The 18,529-nt window shown below is 50.8% G+C and overlaps 2 protein-coding genes across 2 annotated transcripts in view; both read left to right on the forward strand.

The window, feature by feature from the left end:
- The window catches only part of DOC2B (double C2 domain beta), a 38,306-nt gene extending 24,096 nt beyond the window's left edge, over nt 1-14,210 (forward strand). The window contains exons 6-11 of the mRNA XM_064729093.1: nt 1,403-1,512; nt 8,554-8,680; nt 8,883-9,040; nt 10,672-10,753; nt 10,939-11,035; nt 12,159-14,210. Coding sequence (XP_064585163.1) covers nt 1,403-1,512; nt 8,554-8,680; nt 8,883-9,040; nt 10,672-10,753; nt 10,939-11,035; nt 12,159-12,295 — 711 coding nt within the window. The 3' untranslated portion in view covers nt 12,296-14,210. The remainder of the gene's footprint in view (nt 1-1,402; nt 1,513-8,553; nt 8,681-8,882; nt 9,041-10,671; nt 10,754-10,938; nt 11,036-12,158) is intronic.
- A 620-nt stretch (nt 14,211-14,830) lies between these two features.
- On the forward strand, nt 14,831-17,559 carry LOC135455686 (pinopsin). The gene is made up of 5 exons (XM_064729104.1): nt 14,831-15,242; nt 15,916-16,098; nt 16,522-16,667; nt 16,760-16,999; nt 17,422-17,559. The coding sequence occupies exons 1-5, from the start codon at nt 14,903-14,905 to the stop codon at nt 17,557-17,559; spliced, it is 1,047 nt and encodes a 348-aa protein (XP_064585174.1). The 5' UTR covers nt 14,831-14,902.
- Nucleotides 17,560-18,529: the final 970 nt, after the last annotated feature.

Below are 18,529 nucleotides of genomic sequence, written 5' to 3' on the forward strand. Positions count from 1 at the left end.
CCCACAAAGATCCACCAGACACCTTGGAGGTATGGATGTGCTGAGAGTTTCCCATGCCCAGCAGCAGCTGAGGCAGGGATTGAGTTGTCTGACACCTCATTAGAGGGAAAATTGCTGCTGTGCCAGGCGGTGCCAGGCTGGGAGCCGGGTGGAGAAGCCCAACCTGCAGCCTCAGCCTCTTCTTTCTGCTGTCCCCAGACACGAGAGGGGCTCAGGGAGCGAGGAGATCCCTGTCCCCTGGGCTGTGTGCCAGGATGTCCCATCCATGCAGGGGACACAAGCCTGGCTGTCCCCATCCTCCTGCTGGTGCTGACAAAACACCTGCCAGGGAACTGGTTTGGAGTCAGGCAGGATCAAGAGCTGTGCTGGGAGCAGGAGTGCAAACAAACAGCCAGAACAGCAAATCAGCATTTTTCTTTAATCCAGAAAGGATTTTTTTTCCCTTCCCTTGCTCTCTCCTACTGCTTAAATGAAATCCTGGTCCGTGCTCTGCCAAGGTTCCCATTTTGCTGGCTGTCTCCAGGATGAGGGGTTGGGATGGTTTGGAAATGAGTGAGTTGCTGTGTCCCTGCCCCTCAGGTTTTTGCTGGATTAGGGATGGATTTGGGCCACCCCAATGAGGGTCCCAGCACTGGGGACAGAACAGTGACAGCACCCATTGTCCCTTCGTCCCCAAACTGGGCTGTGGCATTTGCTGGGTCCCCAGGATAAAGGAGGAATTGAGAATAATATAATATAATATAATATAATATAATATAATATAATATAATATAATATAATATAATATAATATAATATAATATAATATAATATAATATAATATAATATAATATAATATAATATAATATAATATAATATAATATAATATAAATTTATTTTATTTTTATATATACTTTTATATATATTTTTATACATATTTTATTAAATGTTTTATTTTATTATAACAAAATAGAATATATTATATTTTATTCTATTTTATTTTAATTTTTATTTTATTTATATTATAATTTTAATTATTATTATATTATAATTATACTAAAGAATAGAGAAAGGGCCCTTACAGAAGGTTTAACAAGGCATTAATTAAAAACTCGTGACTGACTCCTCAGAGTCCCGACACAGCTTGTACAGTGATTGGTCATTAAGTAAAAACAATTCACATGTTGGATGAACAATCTCCAAACCACATTCCAAAGCAGCAAAACACAAGAGAAACAATCAGATAAAACAATCAGATAAAACCATCAGATAATTATTGTTTTCAGTTTCCTCTGAGGCTTCTCAGCTCCCCAGAAGAAGAAATCCCGGAGAAGGGATTTTCCAGCAAACATGACGGTGACACTGGGCCTCCTCTGCTGCCCAGATGACCAACCCCACTGACCCCACCTGCTCTGCTTTGCCAGGCAAACAAGCTGAGAACCAAAACGCTGAGGAACACCCTGAACCCCACGTGGAACGAGACCCTCACCTACTACGGCATCACCGACGAGGACATGATCCGCAAGACGCTCAGGTGGGTCCCCAGCCTGGGGGGACAACCTCCCTTCCTTCCCCCCAGCACCGTGCCAGCTGTCCCTCCCTGTTGGGAAGATGAAACAGGAAAGCCTTATAAATATGACTGTCTGGCAAAAGATTTTGAGAATATGGAAACTATAAGCGAGATTGAAATGAAAGCAAGCTTTGAGATCCCTCAGTTACTGAACAATTGGAAAACAATGGTGTGGCTGCTGAAGGTGATCCCTTTTTGATGGAACAACAGCCTCTGCTTGCAGGCAGGCCCAAGGTCAGAGCAGACCCTACAGCTTGGCAGAAGGGGTCTAAAGAGGAGTTTTTAGGGTTTAAAATGTAGCACAGTGTGGTAATGTAGTGATTCTTATAGGCTGTATGTAAATGCTGTAGGATTTGTGTCTTGTATTAGATTGGTTAGTGAGAATCAGAATATTCAACACAGAAGATGATTTATGGTATTGTAACGGGAACTTTGCTCTCTTAGCTCTTACCTCTTGTCTCTTATCTCTTGCCTTTTATGCTCTTACCCCTTTTATTCTCTTATGCTTTTACTCAATTACCTTCTCATCCTCTCTGCCCCTCTCTTCTCTCAGGCCTGCTCTGAGCTGTGGCTGCAGCTCCCAGCAGGGCCCTGCCCCCAGGCCCTCTGCAATAAACCCCAAATCCCAGCAGGGCCCTGCCCCCAGGCCCTGTGCAATAAACCCCAAATCCCAGCAGGGCCCTGCACCCAGGCCCTTGCAATAAACCCAAATCCAGCAGGGCCCGCACCCAGGCCTCTGCAATAAACACCAAATCCCAGCAGGGCCCTGCCCCCAGGCCCTCTGCAATAAACCCCAAATCCCAGCAGGGCCCTGCACCCAGGCCCTCTGCAATAAACCCCAAATCCCAGCAGGGCCCTGCACCCAGGCCCTTTGCAATAAACCCCAAATCCCAGCAGGGCCCTGCACCCAGGCCCTCTGCAATAAACCCCAAGTTCCACGACCTGGCCTCGAAGATCTCTCGTCTCCGTCCGTCCTGACCATGCTATCCCCATCAATCCTACACCTCCCCACCCCAGGGACAATCCCACCCATGCCCAGCCCCACAGGAGGTGCTGGAGCTGCTCCCAGCAGAGCAGGGCAGAGTTATCCCCCTCAAACCCAGAGTTGGGGTGTGTGCCCTGCACGCATCCATCACCCCCAGAGCCTCTGACAGCTGATTTACAGGGCTGGGGGAGGCAGTGAGGAGCCTGTTCCTGCTGCATCTTTACCTTCAGAACTCTCTGGTTGGCTCCTGCCTGCCCAGGTGCTGTGGTTTGGGTTTAACCTCTCCATGCCCAGCTCTCACGGGCACGTGTTGAGGCTTTGTGGTCGTGTCTTGCTGAGAAAATCTCCTCAGGGAGCTCTGGGCCCCTTTCAGAGCTGAGCTTTTTGTTGAATTATTGTCCAACCAAACAAAGAATGTAAGTCTTTATTTCATTATTTTGTTTTGCTGGTTCAGTCTGTGCATTGAGCATCTCCCAGGGGCTGGGAGAGACTGTGTGAGGGTGGAAGTGAGCAGGGGCAGAGCTTGGAATGATGCTCTGCAGGGAGCTGACACCTGTGAGTGCAAAGATTTCTCATGTTTTGGCCTCTGCCCCACCTGGATGAGGGCAGGAATTGTGGGCAGCCTCGGGTGCTCCATCACCACACTGATCTGGGGCTGTGCTGCAGGATTTGCTGTAAAATCTGGCAAAGACAGGATTTTACACTGGCAAAGAAGGGATTTTACATCCTTCTGCAAGCACTCAGAGCTTTGCCAGCTCTGTGGCTGCAATCCCACCCTCCTCACCTGCAGATGCCCTGGTTTTTTTGTGATTTTCCCCCTGCCAGGAGCTTAAATCTGCCTGGTGAAAGGTTCTGCTCAGGGTGAGCCAGGGCAGAGCCCACCTGTTGTCTGCAGAGTGCAGGGTGGTGGGAAATTCAGCACCGTGGATTATTATTATTATTTCACTTGGAAAGCATTAGTCATGCTGGAAGTGCTGCAGGCTGGTGGGGCTGGGAAGCCTCCAGTTTGTTGTTATTATTGGTGGGTGTTTTTTTTCACTGCAGGCTTTGAAGTTTGCAGCCTCCTCAAGCGTGGAAATGGGTTTGTAAGGAGATGTTGGCTGAGTTGTTTGCTGGAAGCAGACAGGGAGCAGCAGGGCTCGACCCCCATTCCTCCAGGGCTCTGGGAGCTCATTCTCCCTTGGGAAGGGCTGTTGATCCTGGAGCTGTGAGATGGAGGATGCACCAAAATATGTGCAGGGCTGGATTTGCCTTTTTCCCCACAGAAATCCTGCGCTGCCCCATCCCATTCCTGCCTGACAACCTGTGGAGATCCTTGTGCCCTCCCCAAAGCTCCACACTGTGCAGGGACCCCTGTACCCTACCCAGAATCCCTCAGTCTGCAGGAGAATGTGGCTGGATGGAGTTTAAGGATCATTTCCTTTGGGCAAGGATAGCTCCCACTATCCCAGGCTGCTCCAAGCTCTGTCCAACCTCATCTTGGACACTCCCAGGGATCCAGGGGCAGCCACAGCTGCTCTGGGCACCCTGTGCCAGGGCCTGCCCACCCTCCCAGGGAAGGATTTCTTCCCAATATCCCATCTAAACTGGCCATCTGTCCGTGTTTTGGTGTGGCTGGAGCTGTTTCTCTGCTCTGAGCTGGCCCTTCGCTCCCCACAGGAAACATCTCCATGCACTGGGTGCTCTGCTTCACCCATCCATCTTCTCCTCCAAATATCTCCTTCTCCACGAGGAAAAGCCACCTTCAGAGCCAGCAGGACTCTGATTTTGCCTGTGTTAATCAGGAGAGGCTCCTGCCAGGCAGCTGGTGCTGCTTGAAAGAGCATCAGTGATGCTCCATGGGTCTGGGTGGTGCCCATTCCCTGGGAGCCTCCCTGGTGCTGAGCTGGGCAGGGGATGCAATTCCAGAGTCTCTTTAATGTGAAAATAAAGGCAGAGAGATCAAAGCTGCCTCCCTGCAGCCTGGAGATGTGGCAGGGAAGCTGGAAAAGCACCCAGGAAAAAAAAAAATAATTTTCCCTGCCCACCTGGTGGGACGTGTCCAGCATGGATTGCTGGGGTGGTGCTGGCATGGGGCACCATGACAGGGCCTGCAGCTTTTTGGAGGGGACAAGTGGCATTTGTCAGGACATCCCAGAGGGTTGGGTGTTGGATCTCCTCCTTCCCAAGCCCCCCAGCCCCCTGTTATGGCCAGATTCTCCCTCATCCCTGCATGGCCTTGTCCAAAGTGGTGCAGTGACTTTGCTGTCCCAGCAGGGTTCACCTCCCCGAGGTGAAGGAGAGGTGAAGGCAGCCCAGCTAATTGCTCCGGCAAGCAGGGTTTTGTTAATGAAGCAACCCCCTCAGAAAGCAGCAGATATTTGGGATTTCGTGGAGAGCAGCAGGTGGGAGGATCTCGAAAGGTCTCATCCATTCATTGAATTAAATATCCCTGAGTGTAGCCCAAGGCTTAGCAGGGATGAAGCCACCCACCAGCCTGGGAAAAGGCAGGTTCAGAGCCGTGCAAAACACACTGGAGTGCACAGATGGATGGGATTGGGGACAAATTCCCTGCCTGCAGCAAGGGGGAAATCCCACCCTGGAGCCCCCATTCCCACCACGGGGTACAATGTCAGGGGGAGGCAGAGAAATGCTGCAGGGGAAGCTGGAACAGGCAGGATACAATCTCCCCCAGTTAAATAATAGATGTAATATACAATAAATAAATTGCATTCATAATAAATACCCGAGCTGGCCAGATATTGGATACAATTATTCATATCCAGATATATTGGCGAGCTGATGCATTATTCATGGGCTACTCAGCTAGCCCACGAATGCCAGGAATTCTTTGTTTAATCATGTGTTTGACAAACATCATGACTCATTAAATGTATTATTCAGAAAATAGTATTTGATCAGGACTAATAAGCTGAGTGCAGCCACTTCAAGGTTTGGGGTCCCAAATTGCTTTAGTCTGGATGAATGAGGCTTGCTTGGAATTGCAGGTGCACTTGTAATTACAGCTCATTTCTGCTGTGCTTTCTGTGCTCAGACTTGGAGGCATTTTGTGGTGGAGCCCATGATGGAATCCTCCTTTTGTTTTCTGGAGAACTGGCCTTTCCCAAAGTGTTATTTTGTCTCCTTGCATGGCATTGCCTGTCCTTGAACCAAGCCAGCATCGCCTGCTCCTCACGGGGAGCCTCCCTTGCTGCCATAAGGGATGTTGGGCACAGGGGATGATCTCGGGCTCTGCTCTGGGTGTTTTTATGGAAAAGGGTCCTTGCTGACCCCCATTTCCCCTTTCCACACTGGGAAGGAGCCCGTGTGAGGGAGCAGAAGCCATGAGTCAGCTGCTGGAGCTGCTCAGTGAGTCAGGGCTGGAGCCCAGGAGCCCGGGCTGAGTGGGAGGGAGGAGAAGTTTAATGAGCAGTGATTGTTCATTTGCTGCTTAGTTTCCTTCCAAGGTGCTTTTCACAGCCATTAATGTAAAGATCAGGACCCCACGGTGGGGATATCAAATGGAACACCAGGCTGGAGGGATTTGGGTTAATAAGGAGAGATGAGGAAGGGGTGAAGCTCCAGTTCCAGGCTGGGGATGGAAGGGGAACGAAGCTGCCAGAGGCAACTCGTGCTGTTTGTCATGGGGCTGATTTTGTAACCCAAGGCATGAAAATTCCATCACATGGATCTCTCCTAATGAAATCCAAGCTGGTGTGATTGCAGTATGCCCTTTTCCAAAGGGAGGGATGGGGCTGGAGCTTCCTGCTCGTCTCACTCAAAGCTCACTGCCCTCACTGCTGGGCCAGTGCTGGAAATCCCATTCCAGTGGGGATGAACTGCAGCTGGGAGGAGGAATTGGGGGTGGAATTGAGCCTGAGGCACTGGCAGAGCTGGCACAAAACCCCCTCTGGGCATCACAGCAGATGGGCACAAATGTGGGGACCAGAGGTGCCACAGGAAAAACGGGGCTGAGAAGGACCCGGAGGTGTCTCCAGCTCCACTGTTCATGGCAGGGACAGCTCCCAGTGCCAAAATCCACTTCCCAAGGGCCCTCCCATGTCCCTGAGGGCACTGAAACAGGGCCCAGTGTGACAGATGTGGGAGATGCTCTCTCTGCTACCACCACTGGAGTTTTCCACCTTTCCTTCCTGGGCTTTTGCCCATCCTGAGGCTCCAGAGCTCTCACAGCAAGCAGGACATTGTGTTTGGGATCTTGCTGTGCTTCCCTGGACATTGTCAGGAGAATTGTCACGTTTTTAAGAGGTAAACCATCCCAAACCCTGTCTCCCTGAGTGCTCCTCAGTTGCTGGGTGTAGGCACAGATCCTGGGCTGCCAGCTCCCTGTGTCCCCTCGTGTCCCCTCCACACTCCTGGCAAGTGCAGTGGAGCTCTGGATCTGCTGCTGCTGCTGTTCCTTTGCTGGTTTTGTTCTTTACAAGAAAGGGGAGAGGAAATGGGGAACATTGTGCCTGCATTTGAGATTCTCTTTGAGGATTTCAGCCTTGTGGTGGGGTGGTTTTTGCTGTGGGTATCTATAGTAACGCTGCATCCAGCACACTTTTCTGGAGAGCAGCATTCCCTGTTTTCCTGCTCATATCATTATTTTTTTTTTCCCAAACCCCTTTTCTGTGCTGCTCCCCAGCCCTGATGATCCCTGTGCTGTGGCACTGAGACATCCCCATGGCTTCCTTGCCTCCTTGCTGCTCATTTGTGAGCGTGAGGGTGGTCAAACCATCCTTGGTACGGCACTAAAGCATCCACAGATAAATAATCTATTGATAAATAGATTGATGGGCAGGGATAACCCATCCATGGATAAACCATGCAGATGCTGAGCAGGCCAGAGGTGTGCTGTGCAATTATTTACCCTCAGGTGGGATCACAGGCCGTAATTTATCTTAATTATTGTAGTCCCTGGGGGAAGAAGTGCCACCCATGGGGAGATGGACACCAAAGGGAGTGGGTGTTTTCTTTTTTTTAAGGAGAAAGGATGGAAGGAAAGGGAATATAAATGCCTTTCCTTCATGGGCAGGGAGCCCAGCCAGTCCTGCATGGCTCCAGTGGGGATGCAGGATGCTCCCTAAGGATGGGGGTGGTTTTCCCCATTCCCAGCCCTGCTGCTCCCTCAGGGCACCCTCCTGGCCCTCTGGGATTTGGGGAGCTGCAGGCAGAGGCTCCTGCAAGCACTGACTTTGCTCCTCTGCCAGGAGCAGCACAGGAATGACTCATGAGCTGCCAGCTCGGGGAAAGGCAGTGGTGGCTTTTTCATGGAAAAGCTTTTCCATGGAAAACAGCCTGGGCTCAGCCCAACCTCACTGGGATGCACCCCAGGGTCCCAGCAGGGCTGGGAGAGCTTCACCTGCCCAAGGTGTGACATTTCCCATGCTCGGGGTGTGGGAGTCACTCCTGGCCTTGTCTGTCTGGTGGGGCAGGAGGTGGCAGAGCTGCTCAGTGTCCCAGGCAGGGTCACCCTGGGAGCTGCCAGCTCCAGCAGTGCCTGAGATCCTTGGGAAGGAGCTGTGTGGGAAGCAGGCTTCTCCCAGCCACACAAGGGAGGGGTGAGGAAGAGCCTCCATGGCTGGGCAAAATGCAGCTCCAGCAACTCTGAATAATCTTGCTTCAGTCGCTGATGACTCTGATGTTTTAATGGAAGAGTCATTAGGGTGGTTGCTTGCTTTTCCAGCAGTGCCTGGGCTGGGATGTGCATTTAGGCACAGAGACTCACACCCTGAGCTGCCCTGGCCGGGCTGTGCCTGTTCCATTCCATTCCATTCCATTCCATTCCATTCCATTCCATTCCATTCCATCCCATTCCATTCCATTCCATTCCATTCCATTCCATTCCATTCCATTCCATTCCATTCCATTCCATCCCATCCCATCCCATCCCATCCCATCCCATCCCATCCCATCCCACCCCAGCTGCCATCAGAGGAGCTGCCCTGTCCATGGCCTGGACAAGGGTGACCTCAGCTGCTCCCTCCCTGTGGGGACCCTGCCCTGTCCCCAGTGTCCCTGCTCACCCCGTGCTCTTGCAGGATCTCGGTGTGTGACGAGGACAAGTTCCGGCACAACGAGTTCATCGGCGAGACGCGCATCCCGCTGAAGAAACTGAAACCCAACCAGACCAAAAACTTCAACATCTGCCTGGAGAAGCAGCTGCCGGTGAGTGAGGGGCGTTCAGAGCCTCACCCCACCCTGGAATCACAGGCACAGCAGCCTCTCCCTGTGGCATGTGGGAATGTGGAGCTGTTTGGCCCCTCAGATATAATCAGGGATGTGGGGAAGAGCATCCCTTGGCTGGGGAGTTGTCTGGATGTGGCTGTACCCCAGTGCAGCCCCCAGACTGGGTGCATTCCCTCCCCAGATAGATAAAACAGAGGACAAGTCGCTGGAGGAGCGTGGCAGGATCCTCATCTCCCTCAAGTACAGCTCGCAGAAGCAGGGCCTGCAGGTGGGCATCATGCGCTGCGCCCACCTGGCTGCCATGGATGCCAACGGCTACTCCGACCCCTACGTCAAAATGTATGTCACCACAATTGTGCCACCCTCGAATGGAGTGTCACATCAAAATGTGAGTGCCACCCGCGAATGTAGTGCACCGTCGAAATGTGGTCACCGTCAAAGTGAGTGTCACCCAAATTGAGTTCCTGCAAATGTGAGTGTCACCCGTCAAAATGTGAGTGTCACCCATCAAAATGTGAGTGTCACCCGTCAGAATGTGAGTGTCACCCATTGAAATGTGGTCAAAATGTGAGTGTCACCCATCGAAATGTGAGTGTCACCTGAATCGAGTGTCACCGTCAGATGTAGTGTCACCTCAGAATGAGGTCACCGTCAGATGTGGCAAATGTGGTGTCACCCATTGAAATATGAGTCACCATAATGGTCATCTGTCAAATGTGTCAAATGTGGCCCACCCATCCAAATGTGAGTGCCACCAGTCAAAATATGAGTGTTATCCATCAAAATGTGAGTGTCACCTGCGGCCTTGCTATCCCTTCCCGCCCCTCCCCGCATCGGGAATTAATTGCTCTCATTAGGAGATGCAAATGAGGCCGTCAGGCAGCAGCTTGCCCCTGCCTGGGGCGTTATTCCCTGGCATTGTTTGGCAGAGCTTCCAGGTGAGGTGGGCACAGCACTTGGTGCTGAGGGGATGTCTCTGTCTCACCACAGCTCCTGGTTTTTTTGGGATGGCATTTTTCAAATTCACTCCCTGCCTGTCCCACCTCCTTGTCCCCACTGTGCTGAACTCAAATTTGGGCACTTTTAGGGATGGGATTTGCTAAGGCAGAACCACTGGGAGAAGCCTCACCTGGGAGACCCAGGGATGGAGTTCATCAGCAGCACACTTTCACCTTCTTATTTAATTGGTTTTTAGGGGTGGAGGTGTTTGTATAAAAATCCCCTGGTGCTTTTTTAGATGCCCATGGGAGGCTCAGCCCCTGAGCAGCACAATTGCCATTGCACCCAGCCAGTTTTGGGTGTCCCCTGTGCCATCCTCAGGAGATTGCATCTGCAGGGATCAGAGCAGATAGGGAACTGATGCTTCTCAGTACAAGCCCTAATTTTTTTTAATTATCAGCAAGATCTGGAACGTGTAGCAAGGAAGCAGAACTCATGTTTAAAGGCGCAGCACCAGCACAAAACCACGATGGGTTGGCTTTGGCCTGGCCCCCATTTCAGGTCCCCTCTCTGCCTGATGACACTTTAATCTTGTTTTCTGTCCAGAATATCAGCAGGGAGCTGCTCAAAGCTGCTCAAAGCTGCTCCATTTCCCACCCTGCATGTGGTTCCTGTCTCCTGGAGAGGCTCTGCATGAGCAGACCAGTCACAACCCAGAGTGTGGACAGGTCCTGGGCTGGGAGTGCTGGCTGTGGAGAGCATTTTGTGTGCAGTGCCAGTGTCCCCTAGGGACTGGAGATGGGATAATCGGCGCTCTCTGACGGCAGCTGGCTTGGTTCTAAGGAGGGGAAATGCTGAAATGCTGCCTCCCCCCAGCTGGCTCCAGCATTTGGGCAGGGGAGGAGGATCTGGAGGTTCAGGAGGCTCAGTCACCCGCCCCACCCTGGCTCTGCTCAGGAGCTGCAGCCACTGATGTCCCCACCCGTGTTCTCCTGCCCTCCTCACTGGGACCCACTCTGGTCTCCTTGCAGTTACTTGAAACCAGATGAGGACAAGAAATCCAAGCACAAGACAGCAGTGAAGAAGAAAACGCTGAACCCCGAGTTCAATGAGGTGGGTGTGGTTCTCACCAAGGGGCTCTTCTCAACCTCTGACTTAAAAGATAAAAATTCACCACCTTGGTCACTGTGTGAGGGATTGGGGTTGGGTTCCCCATGGGCAGCAAAGCCTGAGGAGGAGGAGGAGGATGGGCAGCCCCAGCCCCTGGCTCATCCTGGCTCTGCCTTTGCTCTCCACAGGAGTTTTTCTACGAGATAAAGCACGGTGACCTGGCAAAGAAGACCCTGGAAGTCACAGTGTGGGACTATGACATCGGGAAATCCAACGATTTCATAGGTGAGCGGCACACTCCAGAAGGTCTCCTTGGCCTCTTTTTTATTTATCTTTGCTGTCTGTGCCTCTCATTTCTCCTGCACTCCTCCGCCCCCCTGGTTTGTTCTCCATGCCCACATTCATTCTCGCTGGCTTTCTGTTCTGCTTTTATCCCTCTCCTGCACCTGAGCCTCTCACGGAGCATCCAAGCAGGGAGAAAATGCATCTGCCTCTCCCCTTCTGTTTTCAGATGTTTTCCTCCGAGTGCAAAACATGTTTAACGGGGAGGTTTCATTTATCTCTGTTGGATGTCTGGGCTGTTTGTGATTTTGTCTCTGGTCACTGTGATTTATCACTAACAAGTGCCTGGTACCTCTGACAGCCCCTGTGATTGCAGTGAGCCCTTGGCACAGGGGACAGGGGCACTGCCTGGGGCTGGGGCAATGCCTGGGACAGGTCCCACACCACATCCACGAGGGTGTGGGGAATTTGGGCTGGGTTTCACATCAGGTTGGATGCTGTGAGGATGCTGATGAATGCTAATGAAACCTGGCTCCCTCCAGCATCCTCCTCTGTGATGGTGTTCACAGGGGTCTGATGGGGAGGGAAGAGATGAGGATCTGACTCCATGTTTCAGAAGGCTTGATTTATTATTTTATGATATATACATATATATATAAATATATATTCATTATATATTTTTATATATTCTTATATATAATATAACATCTAATATATATTATATATTATATATTATATATTATATATTATATATTATATATTATATTAAAACTATACTAAAAGAATAGAATAAAGGATTTCATCAGAAGGCTAGCTAAGAATAGAAAAAGAAAGAATGATTACAAAAGCCTGTGGCTTGGACTCTCTGTCTGAGCCAGCTGGGCTGTGATTGGCCATTAATTAGAAACAACCACATGAGACCAATCACAGATGCACCTGTTGCACTCCACAGCAGCAGATAACCACGGGTTACATTTTGTTCCTGAGGCCTCTCAGCTTCTCAGGAGGAAAAATCCTAAAGAAAGGATTTTTCAGAGAATATCATGGCTACACCCCTCGGCATCTGTCAGCATCCTTTGCAGAGCTGATGCTCCCCCACACCTCTCCCTCTCTGTCTCCCTCCAAGGCGGAGTCGTGCTGGGGATCAATGCCAAAGGGGAGCGGCTCAAGCACTGGTTCGACTGCCTGAAGAACAAGGACAAGAAGATCGAGCGCTGGCACACGCTGACCAACGAGCTGCCGGGCGCCGTGCTCAGCGACTGAGCCCCGCGGCTCCACAGCCTTGGGCTCCTCCCAGCTTTGGATTTGGGGGATCCCAGGACAGCCAGGACAGCAGGACACCCCCAGCAGGGCCTGGCTGCAGGGAAGCCCTTCCCAGGGAAGAAGGCACAGGTGGTTTGCTCTGGCGTCTCCAGAACGCCTCTTCGCGCCCTGCCGCACTCGCAGCCCCGCTCTGCAGCGTGCACTGCACACCCACACTCACACTCACGCAGGTGTGCGCCCCTGCATGCACTGCAGTCTGGCTCCTCTCCCAAATCCTGCCTCTACTCACAGTTTACCTTCTCGCTGCCTTGCAAGTCAGTGGCAAAAAAAAAAAAAAAAAGAATGCGTCCGTCCGCGTCCGTGTGTCCGGCATCGGCAAAAGGCGTCCCCAAAAAAACACACACACAGAACCCAGAACTGTCTCCCTGGAGGCAGCTTGTGCCATATCTCTGGTGGTTTGTCAGTCTCTGTGGTTTGGGCCTAAACAGTCTTTTCTGCATTTCAAGCTCCTCTGTTGGAATGATTGTGTCCCTGGTGAACCCGGACAGAGTGTTTGCTCTCCTTCCAGGAATGGTGTGCTCGTCCTCTCCAGTGAAACTCACTGCAGGCAGCAGAGCTGTGCAGACCAAGCTTTTCCTCCTCCTGGGATCAGGCAGCTTCACCTTTGGGAGGCAAAATGAAAAAAGCTCCCTGGAACAGCCTGGCTGTTCCTGCTGCCCAGGAAGCAGCTCCTCTCCTAATGAAACCATGCCATGCAGCAGCACGGCTGTTTTTCCAGCAAAGCCAGCTTTCAGGCTGAATTTTTCTATAATTTTTCCCCTTTTTCATCCCTTTCTAATTCATGCATTAAATAATGAAGATGCTGAGCCTTGGAGCTGAGCCGGAATTGTGTTTGTAGCTCGGCATGGCCGTGAGGTTGATTCATTTTCTGCCTCAGCGTCCAAACCAAATAAATTTCTGTGTATGGCACAGTAATATTAATATGGCAAACCAATAATATATTAATATTATAATAATCCCAGCTATCATCCTCTGTGATCCACCTTGGCTGGATCTTCATCCTCATCCCACCAGGCATCCATAAGCTAAAGCTTTCTAGGAAATGCTGCACCATTCCCAAAATGTTTGAAAGCCTTTAAACAATGATTTCTTAGGAAGAGCTGCTCTTTCCCCACAAGTTACCCTCAGCTTCCAAGCCCTGTGCAGGTATTGCCAACTTCTTTTTTTTTTTTCTCTTGGGAAGCAATGGAATCTCTGGAAACCTATGTTTACTTTTCCAAGTGATGATCCTGTTACACCTCCTTTGATATTGGGGTGGGGGGAGGGAGATAAAAGGAAAAAAACCAACATTCGTAGGGGTTTTTTAAATAACTCAATATTTGTAATGCATCCTGCAGATGTGCACGGATTTTATTTGAATACTGGCAGCCTGTCAAGTCGGATGTTCCCACTAATCCTTTCTGGTCCAGCACCTTAAAACCTGGTTGGGATCTGAGCTTCCAGGGAAGCTCCAGGAGCACCAGGTTGGCTGTGCCTCCCTTTTCTGACAAAATTCCTTTCAGTCCATCCTTTTTCCCAGCCTATGAAACTGGTTGATGCCTGAGGTGGAGTAGGACACGTGTGTGTGGGTTCCTTCACTTTGTACCCCAGTCTTTTCTAAGTGGACACTCCGTCCCTCGTCCCAGCTGCATGCAGAGTTGGTGGTTGTCATGCCAGGCCTCGTGAAAATGTTTGATACCAATGTTTTGCTACCATGTGAAGGCTGCAGAAACCGTCCTTACCTGCATCCTGAGAGACTTTTGTATTTCAGTATTACCTATCTGTGTACTTTTGGTCAGATTTGTTAATATTTATAACGAGAACCGAAAATAAAAAGGTTAAAAAATAAAAATTAACAGAAAAAAAAAGAAAGGTTGATGCTGGTGGTGCAGCTTTTGAATTTGGGGGATGGCAAGGATTTGGGAAGAAATGGTTTTAAACCAGAGCACTGGGGGCTTCTTGGCCCAACATAGCATAAATAATATAAATGTACTATATAAATACTATAAAATACTAGAAATGTATTATAAATATTATGTAAGTACTTATAAGTATTTATTAAAATATATATATGGGGATGGGCATATATATATAGATATATATATATATATATATAGGGATATATATATATAGATATATATATATATATATATATATATGGAGAGAGAAAATACATATATATGGCCTAATGAAGTACATATTCTACATGTATATTTTTATTTATTTATGTTTAATATGTATTTAGTAGCCTTGAAGCCCAGCAAACCCAGGGCACAGGGAATGATGTCCAGACCCAGGTGCTCACAGATGGAAAACACAAGGAAAAAAAAAATTTACTCAATTAAATGATGCTCTGTTCAGCCATCAGATTTCTGTTTAAGTCACTCTTTATCCCCTCGGGAATAAAGAGCTGATTATAAAAAGCAGGAGGGGAGGACAAACCCTTCAGATTAAAATAAAGCTTAAGGCATTTGAAAGCCAAGCTGCTCTGGGGCACGTCAGCCCCTCCAGCTCTATAAAGGGGCTCAGCTTTTGGGGGAGCTCACCTGCCCCAGGTGCTGCTGCTCCATGGAGAGCACCCAGGAGCCTCCAAACAGCAGCACCCCGGGGCCCTTTGATGGCCCCCAGTGGCCCCACCAGGCCCCCAGGGCCATGTACGTGGCTGTGGCCGTGCTCATGGGGCTGGTGGTGGCCTCGGCCTCGGTGCTCAATGGCCTGGTCATCGTGGTGTCCATCCGGCACAAGAGGCTGCGCTCGCCCCTCAATTACATCCTGGTGAACCTGGCCGTGGCCAACCTGCTGGTGACGCTCTGCGGCAGCTCCGTCAGCCTCTCCAACAACATCCAGGGCTTCTTCGTGTTTGGGGAGCGCCTCTGCCAGCTGGAGGGCTTCATGGTGTCCCTGACAGGTAAGGACAGCACTCCAGACCTGCCCCTGGGCTGTGGGTGGTGCTTTCGGGTTTGGCAGAGGGGTTTTGGAGATGTTTCTGCACCTAAAGTCAACGCTTTTATGTTGTGGAAGTTGTGTCCTTCAGCTCTTGGTTAGCACAGGGAAGGGTTGGCTGTGCCAGGTCACCACACGTCCAGTCTTGGTCTTGACAGAGTGGGAAATGCCACTTGGGGACATTGGGAATCCTTGTTTGGGATGTATTTCATGGGTGCTGGCTGGTGCCAGGTCACCACACATCCAGTCTTGGTGTTGACAGAGTGGGAAATGCCACTTGGGGACATTGGGAATCCTTGTCTGGGATGTATTTCATGGGTGCTGGCTGTGCACCAGGGGCTGGAAATTGCACAAAACCTCTCCTTGAGGACACTGTGCTGTTGTAACCACGAGGCGTCACAGCCACCCATTGCCAACTTCATCTCTAAGGGCCAAATATCCCAATTGTCCCTGCTGTGAGAGAAGCAGTGCCAAAATCACAGTTTCTAACAGCCAAATATCACAGCTGTCCCTGATGTGAGGAAAAAACATCCGATTTCTTGTTCAAACAATATTTCCCTGAACTAAACCATCACCTACCATGTCCCACACGGGCAGCAGAAGCTGTCCCTGAGACACAACCCCTGCTGTCCCCCCAGGCATCGTGGGGCTGTGGTCCCTGGCCATCCTGGCCTTGGAGAGGTACCTGGTGGTCTGCAGACCCCTGGGAGACTTTCGGTTCCAGCGCCGGCACGCTGCCAGCGGCTGTGCCTTCACCTGGGGCTGGTCCCTGCTCTGGACAACCCCACCACTGCTGGGCTGGAGCAGCTACGTGCCTGAAGGTAGGGCAGATGTGCATCAGACTCCGCTGTGTTGTCTTCTTGTATCTTGTTTCCAAGCCTGGGGTAGCTGGAGGGTGTCTGGGCTGGAGTCTAAAGGGTTAATCTCTCCTGTTAATATCTCCTTGCTCAGCCAATAATCCTCTCCTGGAGGTTGTTCTTTGGAAGTTCCCCACCACAGGACATTCTGCAGCAGTTCTTATTGGAGCTGCTCTGGCTGCTGGAGCATCACCCAGCCCAAACCTGCTCTTGTAGGGGCCTGACACAACTCCATCACAAATCGCATCTGGCCACCCCAAACACCCAGTGGCTGATCTCCAGCCCTTGGGGATGGACACACGAGGTGGCATGGCTGTTTTGGAGCCCATCCTTGAGCCCTCATCCAAGCCCTAAGTGCTTTAGGTTCATTCCCAACCTTTATTCCAGGCCTGAGAACCTCCTGCGGGCCCAACTGGTACACGGGCGGCAGCAACAACAGCAGCTACATCCTGGCCTTGTTTGTCACCTGCTTCGTGGTGCCCCTCAGCCTGATCCTCTTCTCCTACACCAACCTGCTGCTGACGCTGCGGGCGGTGAGTGAGCCCAGCAATTGTTTCATCCCAGAAGGGGTGGGATGCTGTTCCAGGCTGCTGACAGGCCTCTCCTCTCTCCCAAACCCCCACAGGCCGCAGCACAGCAGCAGGAGTCGGACACGACGCAGCAGGCGGAGCGGGAGGTGACACGCATGGTGGTGGCCATGGTGGTGGCCTTCCTCACCTGCTGGCTGCCCTACACCACCTTTGCACTGGTGGTGGCCACCAACAAGGACATTGTCATCCAGCCAGCCCTGGCATCCCTGCCCTCCTACTTCTCCAAGACGGCCACGGTCTACAACCCCATCATCTACGTCTTCATGAACAAACAGGTGAGAGAAAGCTCCAAACAAACACAGCAACCAACAAACCAAGCTGGAGAACAGCTCAAAAATCCTGGAGGAACCATCTATCCTATCTGGAAGTGTGGTCCCAGGCTCGGGGTTGCTGTGTAAGCAGCAAGGATTTGGGAATAAGATGGAAAGGGAGGGAGCAGCCTGCGAGCCCGAACAAGAGCTCATTTTCTGCTTCCATGGTTTTATGGGGTCAGGCAACTTAATGTTGGATCACAAGCTGCTCGTTGAAGGCACAAAGCAAACAGAATGAAACTTTTATTGTCCATAAACCACAAAGAGTTGGGCTGGGAATAGACAGAGATCTTTCCCAAAATACAACCATGGTCCAAGCTGCCGAGTCTCCGGGTGATGCTGGATTTCTGCTGCCACAAATAACCTGTCCCTTCCTTCCTGCCCAGTTCCAGAGCTGCCTGCTGGGAATGCTGTGCTGTGGTTACCACCCCAGGGGCATGGGGAAAACCTCTCCAGCTGCCCCCAGTCCCCAGGTGGCTGCAGAGGGGCTGAGGAACAAGGTGACACCATCCCACCCTGTGTGACAACAGCCACATCCTGCCTGCACCAGTGCCAGCTCCAGGACCTGCCTGTGCCACCCACAGCAGCACAGAGGGCTCGGGTGGAGCTGATGGGGGCTCTCCGAGGCTGGAGAGGTCCCCAACAGCATAAAAAAGACAGGACAGTGTCTTCTTGCAGGTGAGGAGCCATCCCATCATGGGAGACAATGCAGATTTTCACTATGTCCCTCTCCTAAGGAACCCCCTCCCTCCCCTTGGAGCCTTTCAAGAACACCAAATAAAAAATGAACAGTAATTTTCCCTCAGTGCTGTTTGGCCCAGAGTCAGGTGGAACATGGTCTGTCACCATCCCCTGACAGACCAAGCCCTGCCTGCAACGCCTGGTCCTGCTGGGAAGTTCAGGGAGATGCTGCAAACCTGGCATAAATCCAGCAGGAATGTCTGAGAGCCAACTGTGTTAATAAACACTGATAAATACTGAGCAGTTCATCTGTTTTATTGGCTGATGGAAGGTTTGACAGAAAACACATCCCCTCCTGCCACCAGAGCTGGCACATCCCTCGTGGCAAGTGCCACAAACATCCCTACAGACAGCCAGGAAATTAAACAGACACAAAGTTAATTTTCTTTTTTTAGACTTAAGGCAATAAGGAAAGGTCTGAATGCACTGGTTTCCCAGCAAGGGTGAAAACACGAGTGGTAACAGGCCTCAAGGCATAGCAGAGGCCCACCAGGAGCAAACAAAAGATGCCAAAGCCTGAAAGGATAAAATAAAAGATAAAAAACCTCCACGGGCTCCACAGCTTCACACCTCATCTCAAATCTCCAATCCCAGTGTTTATCTACCCCAGCTGCAATCACACTTCTGGTTTTGGAGGCAGATTCTGTCATTCAGGAGCCCAGGAAAGGCTGCTGAAGGTGATATTGAAGGCAGCAAGTCGATGAAACTGGGTTTCACCCAATTCCTCTATCTCTAAAAAAGCCTGCCAGCCTT

This window comes from Zonotrichia leucophrys, chromosome 19 (assembly GCF_028769735.1).
Source record: "Zonotrichia leucophrys gambelii isolate GWCS_2022_RI chromosome 19, RI_Zleu_2.0, whole genome shotgun sequence".
NCBI classification, from domain to species: Eukaryota; Metazoa; Chordata; class Aves; order Passeriformes; family Passerellidae; genus Zonotrichia; species Zonotrichia leucophrys.

Coding starts and splice junctions, on each gene's coding strand:
- LOC135455686 (XM_064729104.1), top strand. CDS start 14,903: ATGGAGAGCACCCAGGAGCCTCCAAACAGCAGCACCCCGGGGCCCTTT. Junction 15,243..15,915: donor CTTCATGGTGTCCCTGACAG/GTAAGGACAGCA, acceptor CTGTCCCCCCAG/GCATCGTGGGGCTGTGGTCC. Junction 16,668..16,759: donor TGCTGCTGACGCTGCGGGCG/GTGAGTGAGCCC, acceptor AAACCCCCACAG/GCCGCAGCACAGCAGCAGGA.